The sequence below is a fragment of the Vombatus ursinus genome, unplaced genomic scaffold (assembly GCF_900497805.2).
Source record: "Vombatus ursinus unplaced genomic scaffold, bare-nosed wombat genome assembly UNPS02014177.1, whole genome shotgun sequence".
NCBI lineage: Eukaryota > Metazoa > Chordata > Mammalia > Diprotodontia > Vombatidae > Vombatus > Vombatus ursinus.
In genome coordinates this window covers 1,096,886-1,118,165 of record NW_020953955.1, presented here as the reverse complement: position 1 = coordinate 1,118,165, position 21,280 = coordinate 1,096,886, and the positions used below count along the sequence as shown (strand labels likewise).

The 21,280-nt window shown below is 39.7% G+C and overlaps 1 protein-coding gene and 1 pseudogene across 1 annotated transcript; both read left to right on the top strand.

Annotated features, from left to right (window-relative positions):
* Nucleotides 1-252: 252 nt before the first annotated feature.
* On the top strand, nucleotides 253-1,613 carry LOC114041713 (olfactory receptor 10Q1-like). The gene is made up of 2 exons (XM_027860296.1): nucleotides 253-274; nucleotides 646-1,613. The coding sequence occupies exons 1-2, from the start codon at nucleotides 253-255 to the stop codon at nucleotides 1,611-1,613; spliced, it is 990 nt and encodes a 329-aa protein (XP_027716097.1).
* Nucleotides 1,614-3,805: 2,192 nt separating this feature from the next.
* LOC114041712 lies at nucleotides 3,806-20,229 on the top strand (annotated as a pseudogene).
* Nucleotides 20,230-21,280: the final 1,051 nt, after the last annotated feature.

Genomic DNA, 21,280 nt, shown 5'->3' with positions numbered 1-21,280 from the left:
TTTCATTAGCTGTCTCACGTGCCTGAAATTTCCTCCTTCCTCATCTCTTCATCCTAGCTACCCAGGTTTTGTTCAAATCTCAACTAAAATCTCATCTGCTGCATGAAGACTTTTCTGCTCCTCCTTAATTTTGTGCCTTCCACCACTACCACCAACTTGTCCTGAACATATACATATATATATAATATATATAGATAGATAGATATAGATGTAGATATTATATATATATATATATAATATATAATTGTGTTCATGTTGTCCCCCACTTCAGACTGTGAGTTCTTTGAGAGCAGAACTGCTTTTTGCCTTTTTCTGTATCCCCAGCATTTAGCACAGAACCCGGCATACAGTAGATGCTTAATAAATGCCAATGAATGACTTAAGAACAAAAACTAGAGGATATAAGTATTGGAAAAGGAACTAGAACATAGCCTATAGAATGTTAGTTCTTGAGGAGATCTTAGCCACTCTCTAGTTCAATCCTATCGATATTAAAGAGATATAGAGATGAAGAGACTTGCTAAAGATGATCTTTAAAGACCTTCAAATCACCATATTTCTATGATTCTACCATTCTAGGAATAAAACACAGAGTTTCCTATTTTATCTGGTTATTCAGCTTAACTTTATACTTCTCTTTGGCAGATGAAACGTCTTCTCCCAACACTTTTTATTTTAACCAGTCTGGTCCTACTGAGTTTGTGTTCTGGTTGCTCACCATTTCCCCCAAGATCCAGGCCCTCCTCTTCTCCTTCTTCCTTCTCCTTTACATGATGATCATCTGCAGTACCACTGCCATCATCTGGGCCACTTACACCCACACCTCCCTACAAACACCTATGTACTTCTTCCTATCCAGCCTGTCCTTTGTGGAGATCTGTTATACCACTACATCAGTACCACTGATGCTCTCCAACATCCTCAGGGCCAGGAAACCCATCCCATTGGCTGGTTGTGCCACCCACATGTTCTTTTTTGGCACCCTTGGCAGCACTGACTGTTTCCTAATGACTGTCATGGCATATGACCGTTATGTGGCCATCTGCCATCCCCTGCAATACACTCTCATCATGACCCCACAGTTGTGTACCCAAATGGTGGCTGGTTCCCTGGGTCTGGCTGTCTTCCTTTCCCTGCCACTCACATCATTGATCTTTACCCTGCCCTTCTGTGGATGCTTTCTAGAGATCAATCATTTCTTCTGTGATGTACCACCTGTACTAAACCTGGCCTGTGCTGACATTCTTGTTCCACGGGCTGTGCTCTATGTGATAAGCACGATTGTACTAACTGTCCCCTTCCTGCTTATTTGCATTTCGTATGTCTTTATTACCATCACCATCTTGCGTATCCCCTCAGCTGAGGGGCGCCAGAGAGCCTTCTCCACCTGCTCTTCCCATCTCACTGTGGTCCTGCTGCAATATGGCTGTGGTGGCCTGGTCTACTTTAGGCCCCCATCAAGCACCCCTGCAGATGAGGACTGGCATCTTGCCTTAGTCTACACCTTTGTCACTCCCCTCCTCAACCCCATTATTTATACCTTAAGGAACAAGGATGTCAAAAATGCTCTGAAAAAAGTCATAAGCAAAAAGGCAGCCTCTGAGAATCTGTGAAGGAGAAGGGTAGGAGTCTCATGGCAGCTAAGAAATAAAGCCTTTAAAAAGCACAACTCCAAAGCATTATTTCTTCAGTTTCATAGTATGTTCTCAATAAATGCTTGTCAACTGACTGGTTGATTGATTGAGTCCTTATCACCACTGGGTTTTTTTGAGACTACACCCAGGAGAGCAAATGTGGATTAAAAGATAAATGTTTCAAAAACAAACTTAGTCATTTTTAACATGACAAACTACACTCCCTATATATCCCTCACTGTTACAATTGTCTACTCAGGGAATATAGCATGATAGGATGATGGATTAAAGCTAGAATGCATCTTAGAGGTTATGTATTCCAACCCCCTTTTCTCACATGAGAGAAAGCTGAGACCCAGAGAAGGGAAATGATTTCATTAAGGTCATAGAGCTAGAAAGTGATAGAGTTGAGTGTGGACCTCAGGTTCCCTGAACACATACTGATCAAGTTTGGCATTTGGCCATAACCTTCTGCCAACCTCAGGCCAGATAGGAGTTTACCACCATGAAGTCTGCCTCCTGAGGAGGGAGACAGAAAAATGTGCCCATAGAAAGGAGCCTGCTCTATCATCATCATCATCATCATCATCATCATCATCATCATCATCATCATCATCATCATCTTCATCTTCATCACCATTAAAGAATATCACACATTAGGACATATACTGTAGATCACTCAACAAGTCACTTAACTACACAGTATCCCCTGAAAGCTCTAAGATAAAAAATTATAGTTGAAATGTCTATTTACATGAAAGGAAAGAATTTCTGACATAGATAAAGTTACCAGTCTGAACTAAAATATACTAACATACTAAATAACTCTAATTTTCTTCTAATAGATTTTGCCATTTTCAGGGATATCTCTCGTTAGTCTACAGAAAAGTATAAAATGGGAACATTGATTGTGATACATGACAACTTGGCATTGACTGTATGGTAATCATCTGAAATATAGGTTAATGGGGATATTGGAGGATATGTACATGGACACCCAACATCTCCTCCCATTCCATGATGAAGACATGATATTGTAAAATGGACAGCAGATGTGAAGTCAGTGGTTCTCAGTGGAAAGTGTGTCTCTTTTTTTTTCCCTTTGTTAACTAGGACAAATCACTTATGCCCTTTGACAGTCCATTTTCCCACATTTAAAACAAGGTGGTTGGAATCAGTGATGACTAAGGTCCCTTGCAGTCCTACAGACTATGACTTTATCTATCTTACCTTTCTGTAGACCCCTACAGTTTTTCAGAGAACTTTTATTTTCTGCTAGTCTGTTTCTAGATTTCAAGGTAATGATAATTATCTATACTATAATAATATTATTGTTATTGTTGTTGCTGTTTCAGTCATGTCTGACTTTTTATGACCCCATTTGGAGTTTTCTTGGAAAAGATATTAAAGTGGTTTTACCATTTCCTTCTTCAGTTCATTTTAAAGATGAGGAAAGTGAGGCAGACAGGATTAAGTGACTTTCCCAGGATCATATAGCTAGTGAGTGTCTGAGGCTTGATTTGAACTTGGGAAAATAAGTCTTTCTGACTCCAGGCCAGCAATCTATTCACTGTGCCATCTAGATGTCCACATTAATACTAGTAAATAGAAATAATATCAATTATTATTATTTTTAATTTGTGATATTTTTATTTATAAAACTAATGTTTCAGAACATGTGAGATAACATCTACAAAGCACTTCTCAAACCTTGAATCTCTCTATTTTTGCTGTTAGTTCTTTTTTCAGTCATATCCAACATTTCTTGACCCCTTTTGAGGTTTTCTTGGCAAAGATACTGGAATGGGTTGCCATTTCCTTTTCCAGCTCATTTTCCACATGAGGAAATAGAGACAATCAGGGTGAAGTAGCTTGCCCAGAGTCACACAATGAGTGACTGAGGGAGGATTTGAACTCAGGTCTTCCTGACTCCAGGCCCAGAAACTCTCTTGACTGTGCCACCTAGCTGCCCAAATCTTTCTCTGAATACTAGCAATTGTTATGTAATAAGTAGTTTCAAATTTTATAGAAATGGTTTTGGAACATAAAGAAATGACTTCACAGAGCAATTAGAAAGGCTGGCCATAGATACAAAACAGTAGACTTAGAGGAGAGCACTGATATTTTGGGTTGCCTGCTGATGGAACCTATAAAATGGCTGAGAACCAAGAATGGAGTCAAGAGACTATACCTGGTAAGTGATTTTATTTTGCTAACCACATTACAAAGGGCATACTTGGTGATTGCCTCTGGACCTAGAAGTGGTGACAGGGACATTCAAATGGCATTAACCAACTGAAGTCAGATTTTGCTCTTTTTTCCCCTAACTGAAAGCATGGGAGGAAAGAGAAGTTCTGTAAGTCTATAGATGGAAAGAGGCCTCAAGCCCTCCCCACCTCCGATCATCATAAATAGAGGCCCCTGTGCTTTGGTTCTTTGAATTTATTCTTCCCAGTTCTGTGAGCTTTGAAAGCTCAGGAGAGTGGGCCACCAGAAATTTGGGAGCTGGAGTCCATCATACTGAGATTTGCCAGAAGTCAGATGGTAAGCAGGGAAATCTTGAGCTCCCTTCTTAACCCAACCCAGAAGAAACAGAGATGCATATTTATAACTGGTTAAATGGAACTGGAGCACTAATCATTGTCAACTAATATTGGGGGAAATGTATTGGAATGAGGGCTCAGAATATGCAGCATTGGAGAAAGACCTAGAACCCCGAGGTATAGCTAGCTTTGTTCTGGATATTCAATGTGCTGGTGTACATGGATATTGGAAGAGTGAGTATAGAGTTTTGCTCCACTATTATTATCAGTATAATTATCATTATCATGACAGTGAGATCCAAGACCCAATTGGTTACCATACCAAATGCTCAAAGCTCCAAACCATGTAAAATGAAAAGCTCTAGAAATATGTAGACCTAATAGAAGGAATCAAAACCATGTGGAAACAGATCAAATAAATATACATTTCTCTTATCATTTGGTCAGTGAGCCTACAAAAGATGGGATTACATCTCAATACATTCAACCAATTAACCTCCCCTCAATAATGTCATTTATACATTTGCACATTATCCTACAAATATCAAACATAAAATAATTACAGAGGAATAGCAACTTGTCCCAGGACCATTTCTATCAGCATTCCATCAAATATAAAATGAGGAGAGGAAAAATAATGATTATAATAATGACAGCGCACATGTATAAAAGGTTTTAAGGCTTGCAAAATATTTTATGTACATTATCTCATTTGAACCTCACAACAAATCTGTGAGATACTATAGCTGTTATTATTATCCTCATTTTACAGATAAGGAAAATGAATCTCAGAGTAGTTAAATTAGCTCACATTAGCTACATAGTTCTTTAAGGTTTGAAAAGTGCTTTATATCTATACAGTCAAGCCCATCCTATGGAGCTTTCTTGAAAATCACCATTCCTGGTTCTAGTCAGTCACTTCCGAGCTTTGGGGTCCATTTCCTTGTGGCCACATGAGAACCTAGTGACAGAAGGATTTGGCATTTGTTATCATGAAGCAAACCCTGAATCTTCTTCTAGATTCAAAGGCCATGAGAGTTCTAAGCACCCTCAAGGCAGTAATACAAGGTTCTGTGATGTCAAATCCCACAGTTCCCAGAGATGGCTTAGCCCTTTATCCTGCAAATACATACATATTAATGCATATATGTAGACATGCATGTGTTACACATTTGTGTGTGTCACAATACATGTAACAGGCATTTGGACATATTCAGATAGTCTGCCTCATGGGCTGCATAAGGTTTTGAGCTGATGCTACAAATTCTGGAATTTGGATTCCTAGAGATGGAAAGCATTCTATTAAGAGGAACACTTTTGAACCTAGAGGAACCGGATTTGAACTGGTTTGATGTCACCACAAACCAAGTCTTCTTGGAGCATGAGCACCACATGCGCAGAAGTAGGCCCCAAAGTGTCACGTGGTCAACTAGAACCTGGAAGAACAATTTTGAGTATGTTCCATGGGATGAATCCTCCTTCCATATACTATCTCATTTGATCCTCAAAATAACCCTTTGAGGTAAAGGATAGTATTAGCCCTGTAATAAATGCTAAATTTCAGTTAGGGGTAAGTGAACAGAAAGATGTAATTTTTTACATATCTAATTTTGTTGGTACTTTAAAATCTAGATTAAGAACCCCACTTATAGAAGAGTCCCACCCACCATAACAGACTGTAAAATGTTAACTCTTCATCAGTGATATTCTGAGTGGATCCCCTAAGAAGCCTTCCAAACCTATTGCTTTGAAACTTAGAATAATATAAACAAAGAAAACAATTCTCCCTCTCATTATGGTCACTCCTTAGCCACAACTACCATTGGATGGCTTAAGTCTATGAACGTAGGAACCAAAGAAGCACAGTGGTTAGAGGCTTGGGGCTGGATTCAGAAGACTAGAGTTCAAATCCAGCCTCAGACACCTACTAGCTATGTAATACTTTTAACCTCTGTTTGCCTCAATTTTCCTATAATGGGAAAAATAATAGCACCTACTTCCCAGAGGTGTTTTGAGGATCAAAAGAGATATTCATAAAATACTTAGCAGAATGCTTCACACATAGTAGGTACTACATAAATGTTAGCTATTGATGATGATTATGCCTCAGTACACCACTGGAGACCCTGCTTCCCTCTAGATAATGTCCAAAGGGGTATGTTGGTCATCATACCCTTCTCCAGCTTGAGAACAATTATGTGTGGTTCCTCAAATTGTAGACTTTAGCTGGAACTGATTTTAATACTAAAGGCAATAATCGAGCCCTTCCCAACATGAGGCTTTCTCCAGATCCCACATCAGGGAGATGGGAAAGATGAGGAATATAAGTTTATTTCATGTTCTATGGGTCAGCTCCATGAAGTACAAGTGAGTGACCTGGCCCTGTGATTCCTAATCTTAGCATGGGAGGTACTTTGTCAGGTTTTTCATACAATCTACTAAGACTTTACAGTACAATATCAAGGCTGATTAGCCCTTTTCTTCTTTCCTTAGGGACAGAATTTCTATGGGACTACTGTGAGAGATCTTCTGTCTTTGTCCACATAGTCCAGTCCGAGCCTTGGTCCACTATTCTTGGGAGAACATACCCAAACCAATGTCAGGAGTGCCTAAACTGAACTGGACTTGTCTATAGGGGTCCTCCATGGCCCACTTTTTGGACTTGGGGCAATTACTTCAGACTGAGGTTGCCAACAGGGTCTCAGTTGACTAGGTTGTTGAGTCTGTTACGTTGTATTGCACAGCATAGCATATAGCAAGCTATAGAACATCTTAGTCTCAGTTTCCTCACCTGCAAACCGAGGGTAATGTGTCTTGTCCTTCCTTCTTCACATATCTCTTCTGAGTCATATGACAGAGGACATGAAAATATGTACTCAATGATAGTACTCTTCAAAAATAAGAGACAGCAGGGGGACAGAGACAAGATGGCTGAGTAAAAGCAGTGACTTGCTTGAGCTTCCCCCAAAACCCCTCCAAATACCTACAAAAATGGTTCTAAACAAATTCTAGAGCAGCAGAACCCACAAAAAGGCAGAGTGAAACAAATTTCCAGCCCAAGATAACCTTGATGGTTGATTAGAAAGGTCTACCACACCAGGCTGGGAGAGAAATGCAGTTCAATGTGGGCATGCAGTCACAGACCAGGCCTCAGCTAACCTGGAGGAGGGCTCAGGGGACTGAATGGAAATTGAAAGAATCCACCCATCACCTCCTGAAAGAGATCCCCAAAGTAAAACTCCTAGGAATATTGTAGCCAAACTCCAGAGTTCCCAGGTCAAGGAAAAAATATTGCAAGCAGTCAGAAAGAAATAATTCAAGTATTGTGGAAACACAATCAAGATAACACAGGATTGAGGAGCTTCTACATTAAGGGACTGAGAGGGCTTGGAATATGATATTCCAGAGGGCAAAGGAGATAGGATTACAGTCAAGAATCACCTGCCCAACAAAACTGAGTATAATCCTTCAGAGGGAAAATGGACATTCAGTGAAATAGAGGACTTTCAAGCATTCTTGATAAAAAGACCAGAACTGAATAGAAAATTTGACTTTCAAATACAAGACTCAAGAGAAGCATGAAGAGGTAAACAGGAAAGAGAAATCATAAGGGACTTATTATGGTTGAGCTGTTTACATTCTGCATGGAAAGATGATATTTGTTACTCATGAGACCTTTGTCAGTATTAGGGTTGTGGGAGGGAAAAAATTATATGTATAGATAGATTGATAGAGGGCACAGGGTGAGTTGAAGATGAATGCAAGATATCTGGAGAATAAAATTAAGGGGTGAGAGAGGATTATACTGGGAGAAGGAGAAAGGGAGAGGTAGAATGGGTAAATTATCTCACATAAAACAGACAAGAAAAGGCTTTTACATTGGAGGGGAAGTGGAGGAAGGTGAGAGGGGAATGAGTGAATCTTATCCTCATCAGATTTGGCTTAAGGAGGTAATAACATACACAATCAATTGGATAAGGAAAGCTATTTTACCCTACAGGAAAATAGGTGGGAAGGGGATAAGAGAGCAGGGAGATAATAGAGGGGAGGGCAGATTGGGGGAGGAGGTAATCAGAAGCAAACACTTCTGAGGAAAGACAGTGTCAAAAGAGAGAATAGAATAAGTGGGGGGCAGGATAGGATGAAGGGAAATATAGTTATTTTTCTACAGCATGACTACTATGGAAGTGTTTTGCATGACTACACAACTATAACCTGTATTGAGTTGCTTGCCTTCTCAATGAGGGTGGGTGGGGAAAAAGAAAGGAAGAAAATTTGGAACCCAAAGTTTTAAAAAATATATTAAAAATTGTTTTCACATGCAACTGGGAAATAAGATATACAGGTAATAGGGTACAGAAATCTATCCTGCCTTACAGGAAAATAGAAAAGTAAGGGGATAAGGGAAGGAGAGGAGATAGAAGGGAGGGCAGATTAGTGTAAGGGATATTCAGAATGCATGCCATCTTGGGGTGAGGGGAAGGATGAGATGGGGAGAAAATTTGGAACTCAAAATCTTGTGGAAGTGAATGTTGAAAACTAAAAACAAATAAATTAATGAATCTTTTTTTAAAAAAATAGAAAAAAATTAAAAGATAGCTTCCAAAAATTGCATTGATTAGGGCCCAGCAGCCCTAATAGCTTCAAAGAGAAGGCATGTTTATAGATTTCTTTGAAGGAGATATTAGGAGATTGATTCATTAAGTGATTCATAAACTATTCTTTGGAAAACCATTATGTGTTAAACACTATTCTAGACCTAGTAAGAGATTTTCTAACACCATCTGTGATTTCATGGGTTAAGGAATATCCAATGAGGAAATTCCCTCTCCCAATGCAGGTGACTTAGTACTTTGTCTGCAATTTACAATCTTAGAAATTTGGCTGAATTAGATGTTGAATGAATAGATGGATAGGTAGATGGATGGATGGATGGTTGGAAAATTATACAGGGCCTACTTTTGCTCAGGTCCTAGGAATACAACTACAGAAGAAACATAATCTCTTCCCTGGAAAAAAGACAATCATAATAATAATTGTAATAATAATAACTTGAATTTTAATGTTTGGAAAGCACTTTAAAAATACTATCTTGGGGGCAGTTAGATGGTGCAGTGGATAGAGCACCAGCCCTGAAATCAGGAGGACCTGAGTTCAAATCTGGCCTCAGATCAAACACTTGACTAGCTGTGTGACCCTGGAAAAGTCACTTAACCCCAATTGCCTAAAAAAAAATACTATCTCATTTAATCCTCACTACTACCCTAGGAGGCAGATATTATTATTCTCTCTATACACAGTTGAGTTACTGGAGAGAAAGAGAAATTAAGACTTGACCATGGTCACACAGCTCATGAGTATCTCAGGCCAGGTTTGAAATCAAGTCTTCCTGACTCCAGTTCAAATGATATACATTGTACTGCCTAAGTACCTCATAGACTACATTCTAGTAAGAGAACTGGGACAAAAAGAAGAATGGAGGGAATAGAGTTTTCTCATGGAGGAGAGGCACAAAGTGGTTAAATGGATCAATGATTGCAATGTTCTTTCCAGAAGAAATGAGAATACTGATGGGATTACTTTTCCTAGAGCAAGAGGGGGAAATGACATAACCAGAGTAACACTGACAGAATGTTTTAGACGTAGAATTTGGTATTTCTGTCTCTGAGGCTAGGTCTCTAGTCAATCAATCAATCAACATTTATTAAGCACCTACTACATGCCAAGCACTGTGCTAAGCAATAAAGATACAAAAAGAGGCAAAGGGACAGCTAGGTGTCATACTGGATAGAACATCGACCCTGGAGTTAGGAGGATCTGAGTTCAAATCTAGCCTCAGACACATAGTCTTTCCTAGCTGTGTGACTCTGGACAAGTCACTTAACCCCAGTCGCCTCACAAAAAAAAGGAGGCAAAACACAGTCCTGACCTCAAGGACCTTACCATCTAATGGGGAGAAAACAATCAGACAATTAAATATATACAAGCAAGTTTTATATAGGATAATTAGGAAATAATTAATGGAAGGAAAGAACTAGAATTAAGTGGGAATGGGAAAGCTTTCCAATGAAAGAAGAGATCTTAGTTGGGACTTAAAGGAAGCTAAGGAGGTCAGCAGGTGAAGCAGAGGAGGTAGAGCATTCCATATATTGGGGACAGCCACAGAAAATGCATGGATCCAAGGAACAGACCATCTTGTTAATGGAACAATTAGAAGACCAGTACCATGGGATCAAAGATTACATAATGAGGAATAAAGTGTAAGAAGACTGAAAAACTAGCAAAGAGTTAAGTAATGGAGGGCCTTGGATGACAAGCAGAAAATTCTGTATTTGATCCTTGAGACCATAGGCAATCATCGGAGTGTATTGAGTGTGTGGTGGGGATGATATAATAGGACCCACATTTTAGGAAGATCACTTTAATGACTGAATGGAGGATGGATTGAAGTGGGAAGAGACATGAGGCAGGCAGAGGCACCAGCAAACCATTGATCAAGTCCACCCCCCTCATTTTACAGATGAGGAAAATGGGGTCAAGAGAAGTTAAGGGATTTATCCAAGATCATATCTAGAAAAAATAGTAAGTTAATTAGGATTTATTATTAAATGAATACTATGTTTCAACCACTGTGCTAAGCACTGTAAATAGAAAAGAAAAGACAAAAAAAAAAAGAAATTCCCTCAAGGAACTCTTAGTCTGATGGAGAAGACAGTCTGCAAAGAACTATGTACCAGTAAGAAACATACAGTATCAAACTGGAACAATATGAGAAGAAGGCACGAAGATTAAGGAGGCCTGGGAAAGGCTTCTTGCAGAAGATGGGACTTTAGCTGAGACCTGAAGGAAGCCAGGCAAGCCAGAAGGCAGAGATGAGGAGGGAGAGCATTCTAGACAGGCATGGGGGGCAGCCGGTGAAGATGCCAAAGCTGGGAGATGGACAGTCATGTGAAAAGAGCAATGAGGAGACCAGTTTCACTGGACTGAAAAGTAGATTGGGGGGGGTGTAAAGAAGGTGTAAGATGACTGGAAAAGTTGGGGGAGAGGGGAAGGTGATGAGGGACTTTGAAAACCAAACAGAAGATTTTATATCAGATCCTGGAGTTGCTGGCATTTAAATGAGGGGAGGGTGCGACATGGTAAGACCTGCACTTTAGGAAGATCAATCTGACAGCTAAATGGAGGATGGTTATAAAAAATAAATAGTAGGTAGGACCTCTGACTCCAAATCCAATGTTTCTTTTTCCCCACTGTCCCATCCTATCACCCTGATAGGATCGTAGTCTTTATAATGAGCTAGGAGGCAGCTTCATTTCACAGATGAAGAAGCTGAGAGACAATTAAGTCTGTATTGCTCCTCTATTTTGGCCCTACCAATTCCTTTGTCTGTGGGACAGAGACCACTACTCAAATTCAAAACAAAGACTTAGATACCTTGAAAGCAGAAAGGAGTTTATTGCTTTCTCATGAGAAAGGGTACTGCCCCTGGTCGCCCAAATGGCGCCAACCAGGGAGTACAAGCACAGGTTGGTTACAGAAAGCAAGGCTTATTTATACCCTAACCGGAGTTCCTCTTCCCTAACCCCCTTCCCATTATCCCATTGCCTGGGCTTCGGGGCACAATCCATTCATGGAAACCTTCCACATCAACAGAGAACAAAGCCAGTTACACAAGTTTGCCCAGAGACAAGAAAAGGTGGGAAGTCTTGCAAAGGTAAACAGTTTAGGTTAGGAGTAGGGCTATTCTTTCTGCTACCTGCTTAAAAACAGGGTCTGAGTGGGGTTTTGACAAGGTCAGAAGGGAGTGTGTTTCAACAATACAATTAAATTCCTTGAGAAGGCCATCTACAACAGGTGCCTCCAATTTCTCTCCTCCCACTCTTATCACTTAACTGAGACAGCTCTCTCCAAGTCCTAATTGCTGCCCTTTGTGAGAACTATTAACCCTTTGAGGAGGCTTCACTTCTGAGAGATCATCTCTCACACTTGGCAATAGGAATTTTTAACTCAAAAAAATCAACCAGCCCCCATCAAAAAAGAAATGAGCTTAATCTGGCATGACATCAGACTATAAACATTTTGAAGACAGCATCTGAGCTTTACTTTATCTGAATCTCCAGTGAGTGGGGTATAGCCTTTGTGAAGACTTCTCAGGGTGGTGAGGTAGAGACTGCCTCGAAACTGGAGGCAGGCTCCAGAGAGCAAAGAAAGAGACTAACAAGCCTAAGTTTCATTTTCCTCAAAATTACTCATCTTATGGAATCCAGCCCCCCCTTTACTGCCATATCAGTATTAAGTTTGCCAAATAAGGACATATACATTTTGACTGGTTATGCCCTGTTTCCTTGTTCTTTGTCTCCGGGGAAGATTTTTGTGCTTAGAATGTGAGCCCTGCCTCCCAACCAATGGGAATTAAGGGACAGTGGTGGGTGGGAGGCTCTTTCAGATACGGTATATAATTTCACCTTGTCCTTTGTGCCTCGTCTCTCTCCTGCTGGTAGTGAACTGGGGGAGCAGACGCCCCTTCTCGCGCGATTGTAATAAAAAGTAATTTTTTTTGCTTCCTTGAGAAGTCTCTAAGTTTAACTGTGTTAGAGTTGCTATCCCACACATCCAATAATAAATGTTTAATATGCGTTGGTTGAAAAGAAGGCCAAATGGGTGCCTATACCTGGGGTCCACTCCATCTCCATCCAACCAGAAGAGCTTCCTGACTTATCCTGGGGTTACACAGTTTGTTCGGTGGCAGAACTGGAACTTTAGCCCCACTCTCCTGATTCCCAATATGAGCCTCTTGCCACTTCTGGGATAAACTCATGCTTTTACCACTTCCCACTACTAAGATATCCTGGAACATAGCCCCAGGAAGTCCCTGATGGAAGGAAAGGGAGGAGAGAAGAGAGTCCCTCCTATAGGTCCCCAAATAGCAGTTATGGTTCCACATCACAAAGAGGATCTGGGTGCTTATTAATCTTCATTGTGATTCACATAGTGGGATCCATTCGGGAAAACTGCTATACTTCAGCAAAACATTCCCCTGAGAGAGTATTCAAAGATACTAAATAACTCTGCCAATGCGGCCAGGGCAGGACTATGAATGGAAATACATGAACTTGCTCTTATCGGGGTATGTTATTTGGGGGTGACCCTGGACTACATCTAGGAAGACTCTGTGATACTTTTAGTCTTATTTTTATTTTATAAGGATAATGGATGCCCCTGAGCTTCAAGTCCCTCTCTTTACTATATTCACTCTCATCTAGCACATCACCCTCAGGGAGATCCTGGGGATGGTAGCTTTGACCTCCTGGGCCTCTTGTCTCAACACCTCCAAATACTTTTAACTCAGTAATCTCTCTCAGTTGGATTTTTGGCAACTCTTTGCTATTACATCTAAGGTCACGGCTGGGTTCCTCATAGAGGAAAAGGTCATAGCCTACAATTAATGTTCTGTGCAGACCTTCTTCTTTGTGACCTTTGCCATTGCTGAAGATTTCCAACTCCATGACCTATGACCTCCATGAGCTGTAATCTCAGAATAGCTGTTTGTAAGGCCCTACATTACGTAACCACCAAGAATCAAGGATATATGCTTATATAGTCATTGACTCCTATGTCTAGACTTTCCTACATAAGAATTAACACTGAGTTTACCTTCCACTTCTCTTTATAATCAAAACTAATCTAGTAGACAAGCTTGTATGCCTGCCAAAAGGAGTGAATGACAGACTTATGACAATGTGGTTGCCACTTGCAGAAAAGCACCACACCACCACTATCAGTGCATATGCTCCCACCATGATGAACCCTGATGAGGTCAAAGAAAAAAATTGTAAAGACCTGGAGCCCTTCATCATCAATGTGCTGAAAGAGGACAAGCTTATAATTCTAGATTAATTTATTGCCAGAGTAGGCACAGACTATCAGACATGGCAGGGAGTCCTTGGGAGGAACGGAGTCAGAAATAGAACCAGCAACAGTTACTATTAGGACTTGTGTATCTCATGACCTCCACATCACCATCTTTCTTTTACCTAGATGCAATAAAACTTCATGGATGCACCTCATAGCAAACATTGACATTTAATAGAATATGTCATTGTAAGGAGAAGAGACAGACAGGATGTGAGAGTGGCAAAGGTGATGTGTGACTCAGGGTCCTAGACTGATCATAGACTTATCCTCTCCAAGCTAAACATTTGCATTCAACAAAAGAATGTCCTCAAGACAAGATGATTACCAGAAGACTTAATGTCAACAGATTAGAACTCTTCTCCAAGCAGGAACAGTTCATTACTAATGTGGAGGGAAAGCTGAGCCAACACATAATTGACAACAGTGAAACAGAAAATGAGTGGGGCTTTCAGAGATTCTGTGCATAACACTTCATTTACTCATCTGGGCCAGAAAATTCACAAATGTCAAGATTAGTTTGCTGGAAATGATGGGGAAATTCAGAAGTTGATAAATGAAAAATGAGAACTCTACAAGGTTTACCAGCAGGATAGTTCATCCACCTCTAAGAAGACAATATTTAACTCCATCAAAAGTCTAGTACAAGTGAAGCTTAGAGCGATGCAGCATTCTTGGCTCGGTAAGAGGGCAGATAAAATTCAGTTTTACACAGATGGTAACAATCCAAAGTGCTCTTATGATGCCCTGAAGGCTATTTATGGACCAAAGACATATGGTGCACCTCAACTACTTAGTGCCAATGGAGCCACATTGATTAGTTATAAGGACATGATCCTGGAGAGATGACCTGTATACTTCCATAGTGTTCTCAACAGACCATCATCAAAAAATGCTGAATCCAATGACCGTATGCCTCAGGTTGAAGTCAATCCCTCTCTAACCAAATTCCCAGCTGGAGAAGAGGTTTTGAATACCATTAGGTTCTTTCATATGACAAAGCAGCTGGTGCTGATTCTATTCCAGATGAGATTACAATGCATGGACTCCACTGCTCATACCAAAGCTGACTCAATTTTTCCAGGTTCTATGGCAAGAGGAGATGATCCCCCAGGAGTTCAAGGTGTCTCCATTGTGCTTCTCTATAAAGAAAAGGGAAATAGTTTGTCCTGTGACAAACACAGGGAGGGATCTCTCCTATTCATTGCTGTGAGGAGTCTTCCCAAACTCCTCCTCAATAGACTGATCCTTCATCTGGAAGATAGTCATCGACTAGAGAGTGACTGTGCCTTCAGAAAGGGTTAAGGGAAAGTCGATATGGTGTTTGCTGCCCAACAACGCCAGGAGAAATGTTGAAAGCACAACAGACATCTGTACACAATGTTCACTGATTGAAGTATTGGTTCCCATGAAAAAAGATCTAGTGGTTTTATGTTCTGTAAGCTCAATGAGTCAATCAATTGTAGGACATCACAATAGCCAAAAAGCCTATGCAACCTAGAGAAAAACTTATGTGTCAGGCAGGAACACAGTACTTGAAAAAAGGATTATAATTTTTCTGCTTGGCCCAAGAGAATAAACAAGAAGCAGTGGACAAAAACTGGATACATGAAAGTTTAGATTTTATGTAAAGGAAAAATCCAAATAACAAGATTTAGCCTATATTGGCATTGGCTGCTTTAAGACCTCCCTTTCTACAGAAAATTGAGCTTGGATGACCCTTTGTTAGAGACAGTGTAGAGCAATGATATCAAATGTCAATAGAAACTGGGGCTACTCACCATGCCTAAGGGTCCCTGCAGGTCACAGATTGACTTTGTCTTAAAATGTAATGTTATCCATTTTATTTTAAAATTTATTTAAAATATGTATTGATAAATTTATATTAATCCATAAATTTATATTAAATATAAATATTATTAAATTTTAATTTTAAAAATTATTTAAATTTATTTAAATTGAATAATGTTATATTAAATTTATTTAAATTTATAAATTTAATTTTTATTTTTATAAAATTATTTCAATTTATTTATTAAATTTTATTTAAATTTTAAACTTAGTTTTAAATTTATTTAAATATTTCCCAATTACATTTTAATCTGGTTCAGGCAGCTCTGTGTTGTGGGCTACATTCAATCTGTAGGCTGGCATTGTTGATATTTCTGTTCAGGTACGGGTTGAAACAATTGGTCTAAAAGGTCTTTTCCAACTCTGATATTCTGTGATTGCTTACATCAAACTTCCAAGCATTCACCTGGGACCTGGTTCTGTGATCTGGTACTCACATATTGCCCCAATTTCCACATATATGTGATCCCAGTTGAGTATATTAAACTTATAATTTTTCCATCATTTTTGACATCTACATCCAAAACCAGGGATTGAGATATTGGGGTGTGAAAATTGTTAGGAGTTTAGAAATTTAGGAGCATAACAAAGCTTCTGTAAACTTGAAAAAGGGGGTCACGTAAGGGAGGTGTTCAGTCATATAAACATACATTCTCCCCAGTACAGTCTAGTATTCTCTGTTTTGATCAATGTGAGATAAATTTTATTATCAACATATAAATAAGTTAAAATTAATCTTTCTAGGATGGTTGAGAAAATTAGATGTAAGCCCTTTGATTACCTGGAACATAATCAAGATTTGTTACATTCAAGATGGTGGAGTGAGTACCTGCATCACATATCAACTTCAACCCAATTCCACCAAGAGAGATAAATGCCTTGCTCTAAATCCCAGAGTGTATTCATGACAGAGCTGAAAATAGAACCCAAATCTTCTGACATATAAGCCAGGCCTCTTCCTGTCACATCATAAGCTTCTTGAGAGTATTATCTTGGCATAAACATGTCTTCATCATTTCCCACTGCTGAGATTTTCTGGAACATAGCATGTGCAAGTCCCTGATGGGGAATTAGAGGGCATGAAAGCATAATTCCAATGGTCACAAGATACCACCTGTGATCTCCATGTAGCAAAGCTGAATCAGATTTCCAATTTTCCTTGTCTTTGTTGTCTTCAATTCACATTTTTTTATTCTTCCAAATCTCTAGTCACATCAAGCTGGGAAAAGGGAGAACACCGAGAAAATCCCTTTACACAAAAACATGTTCCCCTCAGAAAGATCTCAGGAAGTTCAGTGACAACCTGTCTGAAGTAGACATGATTGGACTGTTAATGGAGACACCAGGGACTAATCTTATAGGCTTTAATGATGCTTAGGAGACATTGAGACTGCATGCTGGTCTAAGAAGCCTCTGTGGCACCCTCCATCAAAATAGCCCAAACACGTCAGGTCCCCAAGACCCTCATATGGTGTAGGGCAAAAAGTCTTTCCACACTTTCAGTTGAAGGAAGTCTAGTCAGAGAGCAGACAGAGGATTACCCACCAACCAGGGCTTCTCCTTCTTGGAGGCCAAAGAAAATTGAAAGGTCATGGATCCCTATTCCATTTGACTAAAAGAGAAAAGGAAACAGAGTGTGTGACTTTCCAGATGGCCTGTCCCAGGAATATGTTGGTGCAAAGGTAGTCTGTGGATTCAAACTTTTCCCCAGATGGCAGATGGAGACTGAAGCATAGGAATGTGGTAAGAAGATTCCATTTCTCTTTTTTCTTTTCATTTATTTGTCTGGCCTGGCATGCTAAAACTTGGACTTAGAAAGATTGAAAAAGAAAATCTAATTGTCTGCCTTATTTTACAAAAAGAATAAGCTGAGGCCAAGAGAGAAATACCTTGCCCAAAGTCTCACTAGATGTAGGATCGTAGCTCTATATAACTCTAGAGATGGAACAGATTAGTGGTCCCTCATTTGACAGATACAGAAACTATAGCTAGAGGTTTAAGTGACTTACCCAAGCTCACAAAGTCAACTGGTGACAGTGCTGAGCCCCAGGGCTATTGATTTGGCTTTTCCGCTAGCCTTCGCTCAAGTTGCTTTATATGTATTAACCTAATCTCACCACGTGCACAAGAATCAAGGCTATATCAAGTGACTGATGCAGAGGAAATATCTCTGAGCTAGGAGTCATCCTGACTCTGAAGCTAGCTTCCCAAGTGAGCCTGGATAAGTAACCTGCAGTATCTGGACCTTAGTCTTCTCATCTGTACAAGGTAGGGTAGGAATTCATTAATTTCTAATGTCCTTTATACCTCTAAATAGTACATAGTCTATGTTCTAAACTCTTCCAATTATTACATGTTATATTTTAAGGTTATTTTCAACTCTGACATTAACTCTAATGAACTAAGTTTGTGTGATGTTGAGCAAGTCAGTTCACCTTTCTAGAAGTAAGGCCCAACTAGAAAGTGTTCCTTTCCTTTCCAGTGCCTTGTCTTTAAGGTTATCTAGTATTTATTTTGGGTGTGTCTTGGGAGTCAGGAGTCCTGAGTTTGATTAGCTGTGTGATCTCAAAAAAATAACATCTCCCAGGCAGGCAGTCAACAAGCATTTCTTAAGCACCTACTATAGACTAAGCACAGTGCTAAGAAACATTAGGAAACATTAGGAAAAAGGTGAGAAATTCATGCATTCCATCATGTAGACATTTTAATTAAAATAAAAATGTCTGGATTTTTTTAAAAGGCAAGTAGAAGGAAAGCTTATCTGTTAGATCTTAGATTCAGAGTTCATGGCTGCCTTGATGACCAATTAAAGTGGCTGATACAGATAGGTGCTTGCCTGTCTTTTAAAGATCTCTATGAAATGTCATTTCACAATCTCAGTTGATAATTCCTTCTTGACCCTTGTACTTGGGAATTTCCAAAACTAGTTACACACAAAACCACTAATAAAATCATGGATTAAAAAGTGAAAATTTATAGAATCCCAGACCTGAAAGGGACCTTACAATATAGAATATAGTATGTTTGAGTTGGAAGGGACTTTGGAACAAAAGCATCGGAGATGTAAGAGACTGTAGGACATAATACATAGAAGGCCAGTGAGCACATAAAAATTACTAATGGTAATTACCTTAAAGACCTTCTAATATTCTTCCTTCTTCATACAGATGAGAATACTGAGGCCCAGGCATGATAAATCACTTGATCAAGGTGATTTGCTAAAGGCACTTGGACCTCTAAATTTTATGAGTCTATCATGCAAGAAAAAAATAGCATTCGTAGTATTATCTAGATAATTCATTAATTGTACTTGACTTTAGCAGATGACACGTCATCTCCCAACATTCTCCATCTCAACCAGTCTGGCCCCACTGAGTTTGTGTTCCAGGTGTTCACCACTTCCCCCAGGATCCAGGCCCTCCTCTTCTGTTTCTTCCTTCTCCTCTATGTGATGATCTTGTGTGGCAACGCTACCATCATCTGCGTTGTGTGTACCCACAGTTCTTTGCACACCCCCATGTACTTCTTTCTGTCTAACATCCTTCCTGGAGATCTGTTACACGACTACTGTGGTACCATTGATGCTTTCCAACATCTTTGGGGCCCAGAAGCCCATCCCATTGGCTGGCTGTTCAGCTCAGATGTTCATTTTTCTTACTCTTGGGGGTGCTGATTGTTTTCTATTGGCCATAATGGCATATGACTGCTATCTGGCCATCTGTCATCCCTTACATTACACCCTAATTATGACCCAGAAATGATGTACCTAGCTGGTGGTTGGTTCCATGAGCCTAGCTCTTCTCCTTGACCTTCAGCTCACAGTACTTACCTGTACTCTGCCATTCTGTGGGCACATTCTGGAAATCAATCACTTCCAGTGTGATGCCCCACCTGTCCTACGCCTGGCCTGTGGGGATATCAAAGTACACCAAACCATTCTATTTATAGTGGGTACCCTTGTGCTCACTGTCCCCTTCCTGCTCATCTCCATCTCCTATATCTTCATTGCCAACACCATTCTATGCATCCGGTCTGCTGAGGGACGTCGGCGTGCTTTTTCAACCTGCTCTTCACATTTCTCTGTGGCGCTAGTACAATATGGATGCACTAGTCTAGTCTACATGCATCCAAGGTCCAGTACCTCTGAGGATGAGGATCGGCAGCTCGCTTTGGTTTATACCATTGTCATTCCTCTGCTCAACCCCCTCATTTACACTTTACGGAACAAGGATTTCAAAGACGCACTGAAAAAATCCATGAGCTACAAAAAAGCTTCTGAAAATCAATAAAAGTATCAGGCAGAAACTTTATGATTGTTAACACAATGGAACCTTTGAAAAATGATTCTAAAATGTAGTTTCTCACTCACACTTAACACATTGCAATTTTCTGCAATTTGAATGCATCATTTCAAAATGTTAGGTTGTAGTTCCCTTCCTACATATCTACCATTCATGTACTTGTCTTTGCAGTTTCACAGAATGACAATATGATATCATAGACTTGGAGCAGAAATGCACCTTAAAGGGGTCTTGACAAACAAAAATTTTAGGTGCTAAGTATTTAGTTGACTTGATTAATGTCCTGTAAGTAATAAGTGGCAGTACTAGAACTTGAAGCCAAGTGTTCTGAATCAAAACAGCCCTCTGTCTCTCAAGGAAGAAAGACGTAGGGAATAAGCATTTATTAAACACCCACTATGTGCTAACCTTTACAAATATTATCTCATTCATCTTGGAAGCATTACTTATGTACATATTACTTGGGATAGAAGATGTCACTAAATAGAAAAATGAAAATTAAACTTATTTGGATGTTCCAATTTCCATTCATCAGATTGACAATTTTTACCCAAAAAAAATTAAATGACAAATTCTGGAAGGATGGTGGGAAAGCAGGTACATTAATGCACTATTGACAAAACTGTGTACTTGCCCAGTAATTTTAAAAATATGGAGACATTAACAGAGTTGTTTTCTTAATGCCTTCCCACTGGAACCAAGAGAATCAAACCATGATTTCATTCATTCCTCACTGTACAGGCTCTCAGTTTATGTCACTGGTTAAAGAAACTCATTTATATTGTATTTAGGCTGGTGACCATAGTGTACAAAGAGAAAGGATGTATTCAATGGCCCATCTCATCAGGGAAAGTCTCGATGCTGTCCACTTGTTCATTCTTCTCCACCTCTCATTTTATGTGAAAAATATGAATAGATACCTTCCTTTATACGTACCATTACCCAGAGAAGACTGGAGGATAAGGATTAGTCAGAATCAAGCCCATCATAGGGCCGGTCAGAAGATACACTAACAGTGTTGGTACTCAGGTGCAAAACC